The sequence below is a fragment of the Alexandromys fortis genome, unplaced genomic scaffold, assembly GCF_014885135.2.
Source record: "Alexandromys fortis isolate MF-2015 unplaced genomic scaffold, M_Fortis_MF-2015_v1.1 scaffold_88, whole genome shotgun sequence".
Lineage (NCBI taxonomy): Eukaryota > Metazoa > Chordata > Mammalia > Rodentia > Cricetidae > Alexandromys > Alexandromys fortis.
The window spans coordinates 1,326,100-1,346,020 of record NW_026067961.1 but is presented as its reverse complement, the minus strand read 5'-3'; the positions used below and the strand labels follow the sequence as shown (position 1 = coordinate 1,346,020).

The window sequence follows — 19,921 nt, the reverse complement described above, 5'->3', positions numbered from 1 at the left end:
TAGGGTCTGAGAAAGCTAAGAAAAGTTCTTGACAAGGAGCTGGATGTAGCTTTCTAGCCCTGCAGTCTCTCAGGAGGCCTGGTGTTTGGTGGCAGGCAGAGGTATGGCTACTGGCTGCTGCCTGCGGGCTAGAGCCAGCCACCAGCGCCACACACTTAAGCTGAGCCGCATGGCTGCTGACAAGAAGTTTAAGATTTGTCTCACATGATCAGAGAACACTGCAGATGCTTAGTAAAGCCAGGTCCAGACACAGAAAAGCTCTTTAAAAATTGACAGTATATCTAAAAATGTGCTCAGATGCTGAAGAAAGAAAAGGGTATAGACCATCATAGAAAAAATGGTTTAAAATTAATAAAGTCTTGAAGAGAGAGTAAAATAATATCTTTTTAAATCCACATAAAGATGGGAAATACACAGGGCATCTGGATACACAGGGTGTTTTGTTGACTGTAATTGGTTTTTTTGCTCTTTGAGGGCCCACCACCCAGCTCCCAAATAAATGCATGGAGTCTTGTTCTTACTTAAGAATGCCCAGCCTTAGCCAGGCTTATTTCTAGCCAGCTTTTCTAGCTCAACATATCCCATTTCTCTTTAACTATGCTTTGCCTCTGGGCTTTTTACCTTTCTTATTCTATATTTCTTTCTTTCCTTCTTACTCTGTGGCTGGCTGGGTGGCTGGATGGCTGTGTGGCTGTGTGGCTATGTGGCAGGGTGGCTGGGTAGCTGTGTGGCTGGGTGGCTTTGTGGCTGGGTGGCTGGGTGACTAGGCTGGGTGGCTGGGTGACTGGGTGGCTGGGTGACTATGTGGCTGGGTGGCTGGGTGACTGGATGGCTGGGTGACTATGTGGCTGGGTGGCTGGGAGGCTGTGTAGCTGGGAGGCTGAGTGGCTGTGTGGTTGGCTGGCTGTGTGACTAGGTGGCTGGGTGGCTGGTCCTGGCGTCCTCCTCTCCTCCTTTTCTTGCTCCTCACCCTTCTCTGGATTTCTCCTCCTATCTATTCTCGCTGCCTGCCAGCCTCACCTATCCCTCACCTGCCTTGCTATTGGCCAATCAGCTCTTTATTAGAACAATCAGGTGTTTTAGGCAGGCAAAGTAACACAGCTTCACAGAGTTAAACAAGTGAACATAAAAGAATGCAGCCTGTCTTTGCATCGTTAAACACACTTCCCACAGCATAAACAAATATGGCACATCCTAAACTAAGATTCACAATGGTCGACTTTGAATTTTTGAATGCTAATGAAGAGAGACCTGCAGATGCTGAGAGACACTGGAATGTGGAAAGGACCGCTGAATTAAACCAGCCTGGATACTCTAGAGATAACTTGGCTCACCCTTAACCACCCTAGATACACTAGAGATGACTGGGCTTCATCCTTAACCACCCTAAATACTCTCGAGATAACTGGGCTTCAGAATGGAAACTGAGCAATGTGTTGCATTAGCGAGAAAGACATTATTTCATATGGCATGGAGAAAGATTTTTATTATAGTTTGGTTATACAATCCAAACAAACTATAAAGTTAACAGGTGTCTTTTACCTGCTCAAACATAGAACAAAAAACAATCTTTAACTTATGTGGGCACACTGCACATTCCATACTTAGGTTAATGTGGAGATATATGTTACCTTTAAAAGTTTGTTTTTGGGAGGAGGCAGAAATCTTTAATAAATAAATAAATTTAATAAAATAAAATCCCCAAAGAGGCACAGTCTTAAAAAAAAGAATCACATGTAATTGAAATGAATGATATGAACATAACAAAAGATTTTTGAGTAAATACAAATATTGCAAACTACAAAAAAAAAGTTTGTATGTTTTCAGAAAAAAAGAACCAGATACCAATAAAGACAAGAAGTTCAAGTGATCCAGCCTCTCAGAATGTATGTCTATGACACTTTTTTCAAAATTCTACATCCGGAACAACTTCAAACCTGCTAGCTGAGATGGTCCAGTCTCACAGACTACTCTCGCCAGGACTTTGGATAAGCCCTGCAGTTTTCCGTTACACAGAGACTGAACAACAAATGATACAGCTGGCTCTCCAGGACTTGACCAGTATCCCAGTCTCCTGAGGGTCCACTAAAGATTCCATCATCCCCAGAAATGGAGAAGTCTACAGAACATGATGCCCGCATTCCCAAGAGGTGGAGGGGGTGGACTTTAGTCATACAATGGGTTATGGATCTTTGTCATCATTTAGGGGAATTAATTATGATTTGTTATTGGCCATGGTCAGAAAAAAAGGCTGAACATGAAGATTAGTAGGTACCTCTTTCTGAAGGAACAAGAGGGGATGCAGTATAGAAATGGTGGCATAAATGGTGTATTGTAACTTTGAACAACTCTGCCACCTTCAGAAGTGTCCCTAACACCCCAGGCTCCTGAAGAACTTCCTCTGGGCCCCTCAGCCCCAATTCTGTTGGACTGATTCTGTTGACTTACATGTTTGGACTCCACCATGGACTCTTAGGGAGCAGACAGTCATGTCCTTTCTGCCTCCCCAGTGACATGCCTAGAACTTGGTCTACCAGAAGTTATAAAGAGATGGCTCCCTCCCCAGCCCTCTAGAAAATCCATCCCCTGACTGGCTAGGAGTACTTTTCTCCCCATTTTTCAGATGTGAAAATTCACAAGGACAGAAGCATGCTGTTACATGTTTATTGTGCCCCGGGCACTGTTTGAAGCACTTTACGTGCAGAATACAGCTGAATGCTTAGGAGAACGAGGCGGTTGTCTTCATTTCGTAAGTAGGAACTACCTGTGATAGGTCAAACGGCCTGCGAAAGTCTACAAAGTGGTGTTCCCCCAGGCCTTTCCCCTCCCAAGCTTTGTGGTCTGTGGCACCTCTCCCTCCGTCTGCACAATCACCCACCCAATATTTTCTGTGTTTCTCAAATTGAGATATATTTGAAGAAAATAATTTTCAAAATGTAGTCTAGGGCCCAAGACAAACAAGGCTTCTCTCCTCAGGGTGCTCTGGAGGCCAGGGCAGAGGTGGAAATACTTTCCTATTAAAATCGGCATCAGAACAAATTCAAATAATTCTTTTTGATTTATTGCATTGAGACAGTTAGCCTGGATAGCCCTGGATAGCCCTGCAGTCTCTATGTATCTGGGAATGGAGGGAGTCCTGATCCTCCTACCATCACCTCCCAAGGGCTGAGATAACAGTCAGGTGCTGTCATGCTTGGCTCACATAAAAACGTTGTTTTCCAATGGTGGAGCACGGGTTTTCAAAGTACGACTTAATGAGTCTCTTTATTTCCTCAGTGTCTGTTGTTATGTCCCCCTTTTCATTTCTGATTTTGTTACTTTGGATGTTCTCTCTCTGCCTTTTGGTTGGTTTGGATAAGGGTTTGTCTATCTTGTTGATCTTCCCAAAGAACCAACTCTTTGTTTCATTGATTCTATTTGTTCTCTTGATGTCGGTTTTATTGATTCCAGCCCTGAGTTTGATAACTTCCTGCATCTGCTCCTCCTGGGTGAGTCTGCTTCTTTTTGTTCTAGAGCTTTCAGGTGTGCTGTTAAGTCGCTCGTGAGATTTCTCCAAATCCTTTATGTAGGCACTTAGTGATATGAACTTTCCTCTTTATTACTGCTTTCACTGCGTCCCATGGGTTTGGGTATGTTGTGAATTCATTTTCATTGAATTGTAGGAAGTCTTTAATTTCTTTATTTCTTTCCTGGAACTGGCTGCCTTCGTGGTCCACCGTGGTCTCTGGTCCTGCTGCCTGCCGCTGCTCAGGGACCTGCAGCATGGTCTTCTGGCCCGTTGCCCACTGTCACCACTCGGGAACCTGCAGCGTTTTACTTAAACCATTACGCTCAGTCCCAGCCACCCAGCAAGACCAGAGGCTGAGACCAAAGATTTCATTTGTATTTCAAGATCTTTATTATTTTTTACATTATTTATTTTGAGAGAGAATGAGTCAGTCTCGTGAGGGAGCGTCAATCTGGTCACAGGATACCTAGTGGGTCTTGGGGTCAAACTCGAAAACTGTTTCCTGCAAATGCATCTAACCGCTAGGCTCTTGCTGAGGCCCACAATGAAGCCAGGACCCGCAGCTGGCAGAGCTAGGCCTGGGCCACCTGTCTGAGGCCTCACTGTAGGACTCAGCCAACCATGATAAGCTTAATAGGAGCAGAGCACCCAGAGAAAGTTCTTAACTTTCAACCATTATCACCTGCCAGTGTGAGACCCAGCTACAAATTCAACCTGGTTGCTGGAAGGACCACTGCACGTGATCTGGAGACGCCGCTCCGGGATTGGCCGTACGGCGGTGACGTCAGACGCGACGTTGGCGGCGTTGGCGGGCGCACGATTGAGACGGCGGCGGAGCGTTGGGTCCGGGGCGCTCACTCATGAGGAGCCGGAAGGTGAGCGGCCGGGCGGGCAGGACGCGAGCCGCAGTCTGGGGAGCCGAGGAGGGGCGGGCGCCTCGCTTGACTCGGCCGGCGGCGGCTGCTCGGCCCGGCCGCCTCGGATCCCCTCCAGCCCCGCCCCGGGAGTGCGGCTCCTGCACGGCCTCCTCCGGGCTCGGGGCTGCAGGACTCAGGGCTGGCGCTGGGACCGAGTGGGGCCCCTGACAGTGCGGCTCCCTGCCCTGGCGTCCTGTCCCGGCCACGCTGCACAGACCCGGGCACGCACGGGGCAGCCGGCCTCAGCCAGACCCCTGCGTCACGTTTTCGGGGCAGAGGACCAGCAGTGTGACAGTGGGGAGGGTAGCTGGGCCTCACCCCCCCCCCCCCTGCAGAGGGACTCTGACCCGGCAGGGCTTGCACGGCGGGGACCGTGTCCTTTAGCCTGAAGTGTGCCCTCCGTCTCCAGGTGGCCAGAATCCCGCTGACATAGGCTGAACTGTATAGGCGGCTGCCTGTAGTGTCGCTGATAGGCAGCTGTGTGCCATGTCAGCTGCTGTCCCCCCCCCCCCCCCCCCGCTTTGCTTGCACAGGCGTTGAGGTTTGAATTTAGCAGTTTTTCGCTGTGCTGCTTCCTCCCTCGTGTGAGGGTTTGCAGAGCTGAGCTGCCTCCGTGCCAGTGAGATACAGAGCGGCCTCACTCGCCTGGGTCGCTCCCCACGTTTTGTGATATTTTGTTTGCCATCTAGTGACAGTCCAGCCCTGCAATCGTGACTTTCCCATTTTCCACAGGAGCCACTGGCCTGGGCCAGCAAGGCGCCCTCATATCCACCCCTTTGTTATTGCTTGCATGTCATGACCAGGTTGCCTCATTTACCCGAGAGAAGTGTGTCTAAAGTATCCTGTACACGGACTTCCCTTGGGGCGGGGTGCCCCTGTGTGTGTTTGGGCCCCTGCTGGGGTCATTAGCTTCAGCCAGCGCTCCCAGCTGTTCTAAAGCAGCTGTCCTCAGTTGGCATCAGGGAATTTCTTTATCCGTGCCTTCATTTTACAGGACAGGTTTCCTGGTGCGGATTTTCTTAGCTGGCATTTTGTTTTGAGTGTACCAAGTGCACTCAGTGTGGCTCCCACTGTTTCTGCTGAGTAAGGGGCTGGCTTCTTACCAGTCTTTCCGAGATTAGCACTCTTACGGGGTGGTCCTGTCGGTGGTTTATCCTCCTCTCCTCTTTTGTCACAGAGGTGGCCTGTCACCTTGAAGTTGAGTTTAAGATTCCTCCATGTATGGATTTCTGCTTTCAGTAAACAAAGGATCTTTTCAGCCATTATTTCTTCGAGTACTTTTTGATTTAAGGCCAGGAATTTCTAGGCCAGCTGCGGCAATAGGCTGATGTGAGAGACAGTTGTGTGTGGTGGCGGAGGCTGTGACTCCAGCACTCAAACAGCTAGAGCAGACGGATGGAGCTTGCGTTCAAGACCTGTCAGAGTAATTGGATGAACCTTTCTCAAGAAAATGTTTTGAAGGGGTGGAGCTGGGAGTGTGGCACAGCTGGGCGAACGCTTACCTAGCGCAACTTGATCCCCGTCCCACATAAACCAAACGTAGCAGCTCACATCTGTAAGCCAAGCACTTGGGGAACAGCAGCAGGTTCAGGGGTGCAAGGTCCTGGCTGGAGCTATAGCACAAGGTACAGATTCTGCCAAGCACACAGTAGGCCCTGGATGCCACCCCAGAATAAAAAATAATAATAATAAAATAAACACTACGTGGAGCAGGAGCTATGTGCTCTGGTCCGTAGGATGGGGACTGCTGAAGGGGTGGACAGAGATGAGTGCAGGAACTGGGGTTTCTGACTCATCTTGCTTTTGCCAGGGGGACTGATGGTCCTGAGCCTCCACAGTGGACAAGTGGGCAGCCAGCCTTGCATCTTTTGTTTTAAATTGTGTGTGTGTGTGTGTGTGTGTGTGTGTGTGCGCGCGCGTGCGCGCGCGTGCGCGCGTTGAGGGGGGGCATGTGCCACAGCACGGGTGGAGGCCAGAAGACAACTTCCAGAAGTTGGTTCTTTCCTTCCACTACTTGGGTCCTTAGGATTGAACTCAGGTCCGCTATTCTGGTGGCAAGCCCCCTTTCCCATTGAGCCATCTCTCTGGCCCTGGACCCTGTGTCTAAACCTAGACAGTTGGGCTGGACCACCTTAGGCCGAAGCAGTCTTTGCCTGTAGGTGAGGGAGTGTGGGCAGAAACGCTCAGGCTCGGAGCTGAGAAGCCGCAGCTCGGCTGGTGTGCCATAGCCCGCTCTCTGAGCGTCACTCTTGTCCAGCTCACAGGTGGAGTGCGATCCTCAGCGCGCCTTCAGGCCCGAAGCCACTCTCCAGCCAGGTCGGCCTCTGCCGAGGGCATTGCCAGCTCCACATCTGTCAAGACAGCATGTCTGGTGAGCTTCGTTACCAAGGACACCGAGGCCTTGGCTCCGTCCCTTCTACAGTAGTCACCCCGAGATGTGTTGTGTGAAATATGAGCTGTTGCTGCTGTGTGTAGACTGGGAGACATTTCAGAGGTCCTGTACATGTTGTCACTGCAGTCAGAGGGGTGCACGTTGCAACACAGCTGAGTTTGCTTTTGTGCACTATGCTCGTGCGTGGATGGAAGTGTGCTAGCAATCCAGACAGACAGCTTTCCGCATAGTGCCGCTTTGAAGGTGGCCTGTGCAGCCATGTGAGTCTGTCACTGCTTCACCCCTAGAGTGGAGCAAGGAGGGACACACCACAGTGCAGCTGCCCCAGGCAAGGGATTGACCCCCACACCGTCGCAGCTGGGGCTGGGACCGGCCTCTGTGTCTGGCACAGCACCACTCAGCACCACTCAGGACAGCATGCTGACACCTTGCTGCAGCCAGCCTGAGTGTCTGCTGGTGTGCAGTGTCCAGGCAAAAGAGCCGGGAGCTTGCTCCGAGTGGGGAGATGGAAACTGGTTTCTTTTATATATTTTAGAATTACATTTTTATTTATTTGGGGGTGAGGCACACATGTCACGGTGCATTATGTGGAGGCCAGAGGACAACTTGCAATGGGAGATTCTCCTTCTGTCATGTGGGTTCGAGGATGTGATCTTGGCAGCAGGCACCTTTATTCTCTAAGCCGTCTTGCACATCCCTACTAGGACTTTACAGCAGGCAAGCATGTACTTTAGAAAACAGCCCTGGGAAAGCTTGTTGGAGCAGTGCTGTGGAGTCTCCCTTGGCCTCCAGTCTGTTCTGCCCCTTAGCAGCAGGACAGAGGGGGCTCTGGCGCTGAACCCAGTGCCTTTGCCAGATAGGTCTGGTTTTCTCTTACATTTTTCTTTCCTGGCAGGCTTCCTCGTCACACAAGACTACAGACAGACGTACTTCCAAAAAGTTCAAGTATGACAAAGGTCACCTTGTAAAGGCAGAACTACAGAAAGCTGACCATAAAAGTGACGTTTCTTCTTTGCCAAAAGTGGCCCCCGAGGCCTCTTGTGACAATGAGTTTGCAGAGGCCAGCGCTAAGACGGCTGTCCCTGCACCGGAGAGTAGAGAGCCTCCCCAGGGCTGCTGCCAGCCTGTGAGTGAGGAACCCTCAGCAAAGACTGAAGGTGGCCTGCCCACACCAGAACCCGGCAGGGTGGCTGCAGCCCAGGAACCTGATGGCAGTTCTGCCAGACAGGCCGAGCCAGTGCCCAGGACAGAGGAGGTGCAGGCACCTGTGCTCCAGATGGACAGCAGCGTCTTTCTAGATGATGACAGCAACCAGCCCATGCCTGTGAGTCGCTTCTTCGGGAATGTTGAGCTTATGCAGGTAAGTGCTGCCTCCTGTCTCTCCTGCAGTGAGGGCAGCAAACTGCAGCTGCCATCATGGGCTCCCAGGTTCCTGTGTATCCATAGGCCACAACTCAGAGGTAAACATAACTGAGAAAAAGAAAATGAGGTCTGTGTAAGTGGGAGGCTTCTCCCCTGCAGCGCCCCACTCTCGGGCTTACAGGCTGGAAGGCAGGGCTCCTGGCTCCAGCCCCCTGGGTGTATCTTGGACAGTGAACAGGTTAGGAAGTCAGAGCTGTGGTTTTGTGAGCATGCAGCCATGTTTCTGTTGCTGCCCCTAGACTGTAGGATAGCATCCTTCTTACCAAGGGCCTAGAGCAGACCGTGGTCAGGTTTGGATCTGGTGCCCAGGCAGTGCCACTCAAGACTGAAGTCATGTTTTCTTCCCTCTAAGGATCTGCCACCAGCCTCTTCATCTTGTCCTTCCATGAGCAGACGAGAGTTCAGAAAAATGCATTTCAGAGCCAAAGAGGACGAGGATGAGGACGACGCCGAGATGTAGTGTGGGTCTTCCCCTGTCGTGTTCAGCAGACGGCGCAGCGAGTCTGAGAATCTATGGATGGCGTCTCCAAGAGAACACACTGTCAGTTGAACACAGAATTGACACAAGGTCACCAGCGCCAACACCCGCCCCTACGGGAGGGTTCCTCTTGCGGGTATCCAATCCTGCATGCACGTGGTACACTAATGTGAACTCGGGCACACACACACACATACAAATGTCAAACTTCAGAGAGCCCAGTCCTGGCAGCCAGCGGTGACTTTACATGTCCCGGGTACTTGAAAAGGACAGCCCTCAGAAACATGGAAGACCACACATTGTGAACAGTGTGCATCCATGACTGTAAGACAGGCAGCGGGTCCTCAGAAAGCTCCACCGCGCTGTCCTGAGGCACTGCTGCGCACGGCTGTGAAGAGGACAATGGTTCCGTCACCGGCTGCTGTTATTGTGCCCTTGGCCCCACCTTTCTCGATACATGCACACTTTTTAGACACGTCTATTTTGGAAAAATCTTTATTTTATGTATGGCAAATGTAAAAAATTTTAAACATTTTAAAACATATAAAATATACTTGCTTTTAAAAAGAAAACTCAGGCTGGGCTTCTAGAGTGACAAAATGTAAGGGTAATAGCCCCATCACCACTGCATCACCTCAGAGGGCCTGGCGTGTGTCACCGGCGGGCGCTTGCGAGCAGGCCGCTTCTTCTTGGATCCTGCCTGGGGCCGGTAGATCTTACTAGGGTCACACTGCAGCTTGTGCGTAGTCTTCTTGTGGCAGGCGATGTGCACCAGCTTCAGGTTCTTGGCCGTGAAGAGCAGGCTGTAGAAGTACTCCCAGTTCACCTCCCTCCCATCCTGGACTGCTTTCGCCAGCGTGGGCACCACGGTGCGCTTCTTCTCTATTCTGCCAAGTCAGGGAAGACAGCCCATCTGCTGTCAGTGCCACGCACCGCAGGGTGCTGTGCCCTTCCCAGCAGCCACAGACACTCATAGCACACATCCCTGCTGTGCTGCTTAGATTTCGGTCAACTTGACACAAGCTGGAGTCATTTTCACTGTGTATCCCTTTCAGGTAAGGGGGACGAACCAGTCTTCACTGAAAAGGCAGAATGCTGACTGGCAGCAGCTCCCATGAGCAGGCACCAGGGATCAATGCGATCAGCCTCCACCAGGGAGAGAAGGGACCTAGATGCCTGTGATCCCACACCCAGTGTGAGACAGTCACCCTGCACTCGCTCAGTGGTAGACGTTCTAGGAGGGAGTTCACCCCCAGGCCCTCCTTAAGAAGCATGAGGGTCACTCATTCACCAGCCCTTAGCAGGAGCAGGGAAGCGGACGGCCTAAGTGGGTATTGAGATGAAAACAAGCATCCGTGCAGGCTTACAGCCAGGCAGGACAGCACTCAAAACACAGCCCCGCAAGAGTAACAGGCGGGTCCAGGCTACACAGTGAGACCAGGACAACAGGTACAGCAAACAGAAAACGAGACGAACCCAGTCACACTTATTCATGCTGAGCAGCCACTAGGAGGAGGGACCCGTGCAGGACAAAAGGCAATTAATGTGCCAACTAGATACCTCCTCTTTGATGGCAACAGAAACCGAGTCGGGGGAGTGTGAGGCAAAGAGCAGAGTCGCAACCTTCAGGTATCAGAGCAGAATGAGGGAACAGCCCTAGGACTCCGAGACCTGCCAAAGGCTCACACGTCAGAACAATCACACTGACCCCAAAACACTAAGGTCGGGTGCAGCCGGAGACACGCAGACTTCAGCATTTGTTAAAAGAGAGAAACTAGAAAACAAGGAGAAACCCTAAGAGGAGTGCAAAGTAGGAATAAAAATAAAAAGCAAAACACCCTGCAGTTAAACATAGGGCAAACGCAGCTGCAGGCAATGGGGAGCAAACAAGAGGCCCCTGCACCTGCAGGAGGAATGGCAGGATCTGTGCAGGCTCTGGGCCTGCAGTCAGGATCCTGACAACAGTGCCTCAGACCCTAAGAAAGGGGCCCAGTCTCCAAGGGCTCGCCAAGGCCACCCCATCAGGTTGTTATAAAAGACATCAGAAATGTGGCAAAACTATAGCAACAATGTCTCTCACAGACAGCCAGGAAAGAATCAGTGCCCGGGACAAAAAGTAAACAATGAGCAAAAGGAAGCAACATGAAAGAAAGCCATGAATGGCAAAGAGGCCTCAGCCTTCCCAGGAGCCAGGAAACACAGAAGCTGCAGAGTGGGTGCTCTCCTCAGTCAGGGAAAAGCAAAGAGGCACAGTGACACTGGTGGCGAGGACATGGAGCAACTTGCAAGCACGTGAGCTGGAACATTCAGAGAAGGCTGGAGATACTCGAAGGGGAACACCAGTATCCATTTCCCAAGGAGCCTGGAGGTCAGAGCCAGGGCACTCTTTCTCATGGAGAGTCCACACCAGACCCCCGGACGCCCTCTTGATGCTGGGTGGGGTCCAAATCTGCATTGCAGCCGGTCCACAGATCAGACGGACAGGGATGGAACTGGGAGACAGTTTCATCCCAGGGTTAGGTAACGGCCTAAATGCCCAGGAGGGAACAAATGTGGGCTAGTCTGCAAACGGTGAAGGAGTCTGCTGTGCACTGAGTTGTGTGGACAGCGCGGCACAGGCACGGAAGTCCACACTTGCTGGCACAGGTGTACAACAGGCACTAACGGGGCACGTTTCAGGAGAGTGGTTTTCCGTGGAAACGGCAGGGGCACTGAGTACTGAGATAACGGGGCCCTCAAATAAAACTCACTCTTTATATATGTTTCATAGTTTTGACTCCAAGAGTCAGGTAGCCATTTGTGGACACTTGGAGCACTTTGCCTTCACAAAGCAAGGTCAAGGGTAGTTACAATCAAGAGCTGTAAGAATATGTCCTACCCTGCCCTGGTTAGGAGTGGCTTCAGCTTGCCCAGCTGCAATACCATCCTACTGGCCCTGACCTCCCACAACACAGCCCAAAAGCAGACTCCTGGTTCAAACACAGAGAACCCAATCTCTTAGAATCCACCATTGGGCCACGAGGAGCCAGGCCACCAGATCCACCCACAGATGGGGGTGGGAGGGGGCGGGACAGTTTAGCACTGGGCACTGACAGCTGGAAGGTCAGGAGCATCGCTCCAGATGCTCCTTCCATAAGCGCTTGGGGTTTGTCCCTGGGCCTGAAGCACACAGGTGTAATGGACCAGACCTGAGCTGCCTGAGCAGATGCTGGGTTAGTTCTGGTTAGTGAACTGGAATCTCAGTGACAGACACTCACATATGATCCAGGTTCCAGGTGCTGAAGAGGATCCGGCTCTCCCTGTTGCCATAGGGGTTGATGGAGTGTTTGGAAAGACAGCTCTCCAGGTCAAAGGGGCCCTGCAGGGACCAAGGCAGGGGTTGGAAAGGCAGAGGGAGGTACGTTACTGTCCTCCAAGCCAACAAGCTTGCGAAGGAGCAGGCCCCACAAGGCGTTGAATCCACGAACCAACATTTGAACCAGGCAGTGATCCCCAGCACTAAGAGGCAGAGATTAAGGCCAGGGGTATGGCTCAGCAGGAAGAACACTTTCCACGCAAGCCTGAGAACCACGTTTGGATCCTGAAGTCACTTAAAAGCCAGGTGTGGTCTGTCCTCTGACCACACCCATGCCGTGGCATGTGCACACTCCCACACAAACACTACACACATATACATAAAAGGAAATAAATATTAAGTCAGCCTTAGCTACATAGTGACCTTAAGTCTAGCCTCAACTACATATTAAGACCTCATTTTAAAAAAACAAAAGTGTTTGCTGTTCATTGGAGATTGAAAATTCTCTCTTTGTCGGGTGGAGAGACGATTCAGAGGTTCCTGCCTGTTCTTCTAGAGGACCAAGGTTTGATTCCAGCACCCATATGTGGCTCACACCCATCTGTAACCTCAGTTCCAGGGGATTTGACAACCTCTTCTGGTCTCCACAGGCACCAAGCACACATGGGCACAGACATATACACAGGCAAAACACTCATATTCAAAAAACTAAGCCTAATATTAAAAAATGCTGTCTTTGGAATTCTACCTGCCCCTAACATTCCATTGCCCCAATCTTAATATTCTGAGTTTTCAAAAGATGAAGGCATTTCTGTCTCTGATACTAGAGAATCATCCTTCGCTAGGTGCCTCTACAGATCCACACAGGAGCAGACCTGTTATTCCCAACATGTTCCTTCATGACTACGGTGCCATATACTAACAATTGTACACCCCAACAATTGCACGCCACCATCCCTGCCTCCTCCCACACTTTGAACTTGAGGGCTACCAGCACCTACTCTTAGGCCAGCTGCTGAATGTCCTACCCACCTCTCACCCCCAGGAGGCAGTGACCCCAGAATGAAGGGCACAGAGCTCACCTGGCAGGAGAACCAGCCTTCTGGAGTACAGAGCCGCTCACTGGCCTCTGCACCTCGGTCAAAGTAGCTGCCATTGTACTTCTGGGATTTGAGCTTCTGGCACATGGAGCTGAGGACCCGCTCGAATTCTTCTCGCGCCGCTGCATCCACCGCAGAGGTGTGAGCACTCACCTGTGAGAGTGAGCCAGAGGCATTGCTGAGCCCGTGGCCTGCCTGTGGCCTGCCCGTGCCCAAAAGCCTGCCTTCAATCACCAACCTACGCCACGCATCAGCTGTCAGCAGCCAGCCTACGCCTAGTTCTACAGTCAGAGTGTCTGACCACTGCTCAGCTATCATATCATGGCCATTCGGGGGGCCGTGAAGTGGAATCAACAATGCTCCCATCAGGCTGGGAGAATGAAACAAGGCAGAGAGGTTCACATCTGTAATCCTAGCACTTGGGAGGCTGAGGCGGGAGGATCCAAAGGCCAGCCTGCTCTACAGAGCAAGATCTCATGGTGAGGGTGGGGAGGGGGGGAGGGAGTGAATTAAGATCCCATGGTCAGCAGGAGGAGCATTCCCTCTGTGATAAGGCGAGCAGCACCAACAAGGGGGCCCCCGTCCATGCAGCCAGAGGGTCAGTACTAGGATCAGTCAGGGCACCAGCGATGTAGGTCATGTGGGGACAATCACCAAGGAAGGCCACATGAAGTACAAAACACTGGACACCACACATCGGCAGCTGTGACACACTGAGCGGGTTGAGGTAGATATGGGGAGTATGGGGACAGCGCACAGCCATGTAAGGGCTCCTGCAGCACTTTCTACCTGCCAATCAATGTGGAGCCTGACATGCAAATGAGCAGCAAAGGCCAAGCTGACCCCACTGCGTGAGAGAGAGGGGAAAGGGAAAGGTTTAAAAACAAAGAAAGTGCAGAGTGAAGGGGAACCCATGCCTGCCCTTCCAGCTGCCTGGCCATGCAGGGTGAAGGGGGACCCACGCCTAGCTTTGTTTCTGCAAACTCGAGCTGTGAATTCTATCAGCCTTCCCGTCTGCCTGGGGTTGTTACTGCCACCTAGAAGAAACCTGGGCAGAGCAGTCAGGCATGGAGCACCACTGTGCCCACTGCCCACCACACTGCCCTTGCGGATCTCACTCCCGTGTGGAGGGCGGCTAACAGGTAGGTGAGTACAGGCAGTGCCGCAGCAGCCTGAGAAGGAAGTCCTAGGAGCATGCCCAGTGGAGATTCTGAGCCCAGCGGGGCCGGGGCAGGCAGGCAGTATCCATGGCGACAAGAGAACAGTCAGGGCAGTCAGGTTCCAGGCCTGGTCAGGAAGGGAGGGTGGCTTCAACCAGCAAGGGGCTCTGTCAGGTTTTCCCCATAGACAGCCAGCTCGAGCTACGCCATGAGATAAGAAGATTTCGGAGGAGGGTGTGCACGGAGGAAGAAGGCAGCCTTAGGATCTACTTTTAACCAAGAAGCTCAGGGGTAGGAACCCAAGCAGATGCTGGGTTAGTTCTGGTTAGTGAACTGGAATCTTGGTGACAGACACTGACAGATCCATGTTCTGGGTGCTGAAGAGGATGCTGTAAAGACAGACAGATGGAGAAGCCCCAGGTCTGTGCCACTAGCCAACTGCTGGGCGGTTACCCAAGTTACCCCAAGGAGAGCAGGGAGAAGAAGGTCCCCAAAACAAGTTGCTGTCCCCAAACCACCCATCCACTGCTCATCCTTTCTGAGTGAAGGCAGTCACGTGGAGCCCAGTGCAGAGAGGCACAGAAGGCTCACCTGGCGAAATGAGGGGCACCTCATGCTCTCGGTATGGGCAGGTCCCATCCACCACAGAGGGTCTTCCTTCCACTCTGCACCTCACTGGCATTCGTGTCTTCATGAAAGGAAGCCAGGGTATCAGGACACCAAGGACAGCCTCCTCCTGGAGTTCAGGCTAGGTGCAGTGGAGCCGCTGGCAGCCCCTCCCAGAGAAGACCAGAGCTGAGACCCAATAGTCAGTTGCTCACAGCCTATCTACAAAGCACCCCAAGCAAAAGTGTCTTTGGTCCTGTGTTCCACTTTTCCAAGGTCAGAGGACTGCCAAGCGTCCAGAGAATAAATAAATACAAGTGTTGGGGGGAAACAACCACCCGATCGTGAGGGTATCATCAGAGCAATGGAGGAGATGCAGAAAAACCTCTCCATAACGGAATGAAGCTCATCAGAACAGACCTGCCTGCTGCATAAGACGCCAGCTGGTGCTGTTCTACGTAACAGCATCCTTGGCAAAGAGCTGAGGCTGAGGCCTCTGACCCTATCTAAAGGACATGGCCCAGAAAGGTTCTAATACCTGCTAGATGACGGGGTCAGAGGCTAAAGTACAGAAGAGCTCAGATGCAGGAGACAGGAAGCTCTTGCTCCTCTGAGGTACACAAGCCTCACAGGCAACCTTGCAGACGTGCATCAGCAGTGGAGTGGCAACCCCACCAACTGCACCATCCTCCCTCAGCGTGATCTGAGCATGGCCTTACCTCTCTCAGGTAGCCCCGGATCCTGCTCTCACAGCTATATCTCAGGTAGCCAGACTTATTCCTGAATCGAGACTCCAAACCTACAAGAAAGATGACTCTGGGATCTACAGGCAGACCACGACCTCTTGGTTTGTGTCCTAAGTGGCTCAGGAGCCAAGCAGACAAGAAAGGAGCAGAGGGAGGTGTATCAGGGACTGCATCAGCCGCAGAGATGCCTGACGGCAGGGTGCGTGTTCTCTAGTTGGGGGATCTGGTTTTGAGGCACCTCAAACACTGCTAAGAGGTTTCTTCTTGGCTGGCCCTCAAACCCTCAAGAAATTTCAACTACTCAAGGACACCTCAATCTGGACTTAACAACCCAAGTAGTCAGCAGCAGAGGAGAGGGCCAAAAGTGTGCTCCATCCGTACGATTGGACACTATTAAAAGGGAAGGACGCTGGTCACCCAGGCGAACATAAAGGGCAGCATGCTGACGAGAGGAGCTGTGGGACAAACCCCGTATGATTCCACCCACACAAGATACCACGTGAAGGAGGAGCTGGGGAGGGGTTCTGTTCATAGAGCTCGAAACGAGCATGAGAGGGCTTGGGCTGCAGACCCACAGAGCATGGGCTCTGACAGCAAACGCCAGTGCCGACTGCAGGACAGGGTGAAGGGGCTTGGATATGTGGAGTGCCACTAACTCTGCAGCCCAGCCTACTCTACAGTAGATTCACCCAACCACAGACATTAACCCTTTAAAAATCTCACATCCGGGCAGGTGCACACCTTTAATCCCAGCACTCGGGAGGCAGAGGCAGATGGAACTCTGCGTTCGAGGCCAGCCTGGTCTACAAGTGAGTTCCAGGACAGTCAGGGCTACACAGAGAAACCCTGTCTCAACAAACCAAAACTAATAAACAAATCATTTTAAAAATTTATATCTGAATAAGCATGTAGATTGTTTCCTGTTTTCTAGAATTTTAATTCTGTGCATGTGTGCATGTGGTGTACATGAATGTGCACATGTGTGTGTACATCTGTGCAGGTGCACTCACCCATGCACACACGTTAAGAGCAGAGGTCACCACTGAGTGTCTTCCTCTGTCACTCTCCACCCTCACTAAACATGGAGCTCACTGTTTGGGATATATTGGCTGACCAGTGAACCCCAAGGATCTGCCTGACTCTGCCTGACATATGCCACCACACCTGGATTTTACATGGATGCTGGGGATCTGAACTCAAGTCCCCAAGCTCAAGCAGCAAGCAATGCCCACTGATCCATCTCCCAGAACCCTATAGACTGGTTTTTCTTGTCATTATTCCTTAAAGGGACCAGATGACAACTACTTTCCCAGCATTTGCATGGAACCAGGTACCTTAAGTGACCTAGGGAGGATATGAATCATATAGGAGAGATTTCTGAAGTGTGCTGGCCAGTCAGCCCAGCCTAGCTCTAGCCAATGAGACCCTATCTCAAGGGAGATGAATAGTATTCCTGAGGATGACACCCAGGGTGGTCTTCTGACACACAGACACGCACACACGCTCGCGCTCTCTCTCTCTCTCTCTCTCTCTCTCTCTCTCTCTCTCTCTCAAATGGTAAGATGATAAACTCCACATTCCATGCATTTTGCCATGGCTTTTGGAAGAATGATTTAAAAGGAAGGAAGGAAGGAAGGAAGGAAGGAAGGAAGGAAGGAAAAAAGAAAAAAAGAAAGAAAGCTATTTCAAGGCTGCCCAGGACACTGCCCCCACCCAGGAGTCCTGGCCAGATGCCTTTTCATGGACACCTTTTGCTATCACTCACTCCAGAGGCCAGTCACCCTTGGTTGGGAAGCATCAGGATCTGAAGTGGACAAAGATCCTCCCGAGCCTCTGCTCCAAAGAGGCCCTTCCCTGCCTGTCCCAGACATCCTGGCCACATGGTCACCCCAGTCCACGTACCTTCAAACCAGGACGGGTCCTGCTCCCGGGTCTCAGCAGTGATGTTCTGGTTGACATGATGCAGAAGGTCAGCCAGCAGCTTCTGCCTCAGTGGGTTCCGCTCATGTGATAGCAGTTGCTGCGCAGCCCGGATGACACCAGCATGTTGCTCATTAAACACACTGAGGAAGCGGGTGATGTCACTCACATCTGCCGCCACCACAAGACAAACAGAAACACATTCATGTTGCTCTGGTCCCAAGAGGAGGCTCCTGTCCACTAAGCCCAGAGACAGCCAGAAGTGAAGACTCAAGACTCTGGTGTCACCAACCCTTGCCTTGGCACTTGACACTCGAATCCTCCACAGGGTGACGCTGCCAATTCCATTCCTCTGGCCACATCCTGCCAGGTGATGGGATTGCAGTGCCCTAGAATAGTGCACTTGCTCTTCTTCTGCTTTCTCTTCCTCCACACTTGGTCACCTCCTTTGCTCATTCCCTTAGGACCCAACTTCCAGGCCTCACAGTCCCTCTCCCGACTTTCCCAGGGACCCTTTCCACAAGAAGCAAGCTACAACGGGCTTTCCTAGCAGGTGCTGAATGCCAAGTGTATTCTCCTGAGGATCTTAACTAAACAGGAGCGAACAGAATCCAGCGACAACTAAAAAGCACAGACCACAGCCAAGTGAGGCTCCAACTCTGCTTCATACTCAAAACTCAGTGAGATCCACTGTGTCAACAAGCTGAAGAAATAAGGTCTTGTGGGCAGAGCAACAGATGTAGAAAATGCAGGGGGAAACCTCAGGAAGACAGGACTCACCAAGAGATTCCTGGACAGTGAAAATGCACAGTGAACATGAAGAAACATCAAAAATAAGTAAATTAGTAATATTAATAAAGGAAAGAAAAGAAAACGCACAGCGAAGAAAATGACAATCTGGATGTCATCAAAGTCAAAAATTTTTAAGCTGGGTGTGGGACACATGCCTGGAATGCCAGAAGTTGGTAGTTGGAGGCAGGAGAAACAAAAGCTTTAGGCCAGCCTTAGCTACAGAGTGAATTTAAGGCCAGCCTCAGCTACATGTAACCTTGGCCTCCATTTCCCTCCCAAATCTGAACCATTTGCTCTATTACAGAGCATGAAAAGAGCAAGGCCGGTTAGCTCAGCTGATTGGAGCTCGGTTCCAAAACAGAGAATGAAAGGGAACCCAACAGAGGATATAAGAAAACCACATTATGTGACATGGAAGCCAGAACCAGGGTTTGCTGAGGGTGGGGTAAGTATTTCAACAGCTTAAAAAATCCGATTAAAAAACACAAAAGACATGAAGACTGCTTCACCAAGGAGTGCCTGCAGGTGGCAAATAAGAACACAGAATGATATCCAATCCCATTAGCCACCGGGGAAATTCGGATTAAGGCCACACTGAGCTGTCATCACACACCTACCTAGAAGAGCTTTAATAAAAACTACGATCCCTGAGAGCATTTCAACATTCACACGTTGGAGAACGGCCCTGAGCAAGGATGAGTGAGCCATGCCTGCCCTGCCCAGCACAGCACAGCACAGCACAGCAAAACCTTCCCCAGGCTCCTCCAATCCTCCCCCCTTGCTTTTCCAGTTACGAAAATAAACAAACAAACAAACAAATAAATAAATAATACACTGGAAATAGAGTTCTTCAGCAAAAACTCTTGGCATTCAGTGCCCCTGACCTGATCTACTAGGCTCGTGCCTGGGCTCCTGGACCTGGGCTTAAACGGCGTGGGTTCCGCCCATCTCCAAAGTTTTACTACTTACAGCCCTGCCAGGTCTGGCCAGCAGTGAGCAGCAGGAGTTCGGCGTCATTGGGGAGCCTCGGGAAATAGTCATCAGTCACCTCCGTGCCATCTTCGTACAAGCACAGCCGGGAACCGGACACCGGGAGCTGGAGAACAGGAAGAGTAGGCTCGTCCTGCCCACAGGCAGTCCGCTCAGGGTGCCACCTGTCTGCAGGAGCCCAGCGCCCGTCCAAGTCCATCTAAGGGGACGGAAACCGTGCGCACGTAGTAGCCGGGGTCCCCGCCCCGCCACCCCGACCCACCTGGAAGCGGACGCAACCCTTGTGCAGCAGCTCCTGGCAGCTCCGGGCCGCCATGCCGAACTTGCACTCGCTGTGTAGGGCTCGCAACTTGACGCTCTTGGGTTGGCGGAGCACCGCGCACATGGCAGGACTCCGGCAGCAGACACTGCACGTACCGGACGACGACGACTGACCCTCGCTCCTCGCCACTCCCGGAACTGTGGCGCGTAGGCGCCGCCCGGAACGCTTTTCTCTACTCCTTGGCAGGCGCGACCCGAAACGTCCGTCTGCAGGACCTTTCCCCAGCCGGAACCGGCGAGGCGTAGCTGCGCGCGCAGGCGCCTACGGACGGCT

General features: G+C 51.7%; 2 protein-coding genes across 4 annotated transcripts; one reads left to right on the top strand and one right to left on the bottom strand.

Moving 5' to 3' along the window:
* Nucleotides 1-4,241: 4,241 nt before the first annotated feature.
* CUNH1orf174 (chromosome unknown C1orf174 homolog) lies at nt 4,242-9,221 on the top strand. The gene is made up of 4 exons (XM_050153209.1): nt 4,242-4,383; nt 6,683-6,796; nt 7,713-8,177; nt 8,592-9,221. The coding sequence occupies exons 1-4, from the start codon at nt 4,369-4,371 to the stop codon at nt 8,697-8,699; spliced, it is 702 nt and encodes a 233-aa protein (XP_050009166.1). The 5' UTR covers nt 4,242-4,368; the 3' UTR covers nt 8,700-9,221.
* Nucleotides 9,197-19,776, bottom strand: Dffb (DNA fragmentation factor subunit beta). Of its 3 annotated transcripts, none has more exons than XM_050153205.1 (8): nt 19,589-19,776; nt 19,306-19,432; nt 17,527-17,715; nt 15,598-15,677; nt 13,095-13,265; nt 11,975-12,075; nt 11,004-11,166; nt 9,197-9,604 (listed from the first exon to the last, which is right to left on the bottom strand). In XM_050153205.1, the coding sequence occupies exons 1-8, from the start codon at nt 19,709-19,711 to the stop codon at nt 9,443-9,445; spliced, it is 1,116 nt and encodes a 371-aa protein (XP_050009162.1). In that variant the 5' UTR covers nt 19,712-19,776; the 3' UTR covers nt 9,197-9,442. The 3 variants fall into 3 exon arrangements, with proteins under 3 accessions (XP_050009162.1, XP_050009163.1, XP_050009164.1); XM_050153207.1 differs by having other exon boundaries at nt 9,461-9,604; nt 11,004-11,209; XM_050153206.1 differs by lacking the exon at nt 11,004-11,166.
* Nucleotides 19,777-19,921: the final 145 nt, after the last annotated feature.

Excerpts from the sequence above, each read along its gene's own strand:
- Dffb (XM_050153205.1), bottom strand. The coding sequence starts at position 19,711 with ATGTGCGCGGTGCTCCGCCAACCCAAGAGCGTCAAGTTGCGAGCCCTA. Across the intron at positions 19,433-19,588 it reads AGGGTTGCGTCCGCTTCCAG|CTCCCGGTGTCCGGTTCCCG; the intron begins GTGGGTCGGGGT and ends CCTGTTCTCCAG. Across the intron at positions 17,716-19,305 it reads TGGCCAGACCTGGCAGGGCT|ATGTGAGTGACATCACCCGC; the intron begins GTAAGTAGTAAA and ends TGGTGGCGGCAG.
- CUNH1orf174 (XM_050153209.1), top strand. Across the intron at positions 6,797-7,712 it reads CTGTCAAGACAGCATGTCTG|GCTTCCTCGTCACACAAGAC; the intron begins GTGAGCTTCGTT and ends CTTTCCTGGCAG. Across the intron at positions 8,178-8,591 it reads GGAATGTTGAGCTTATGCAG|GATCTGCCACCAGCCTCTTC; the intron begins GTAAGTGCTGCC and ends CTTCCCTCTAAG.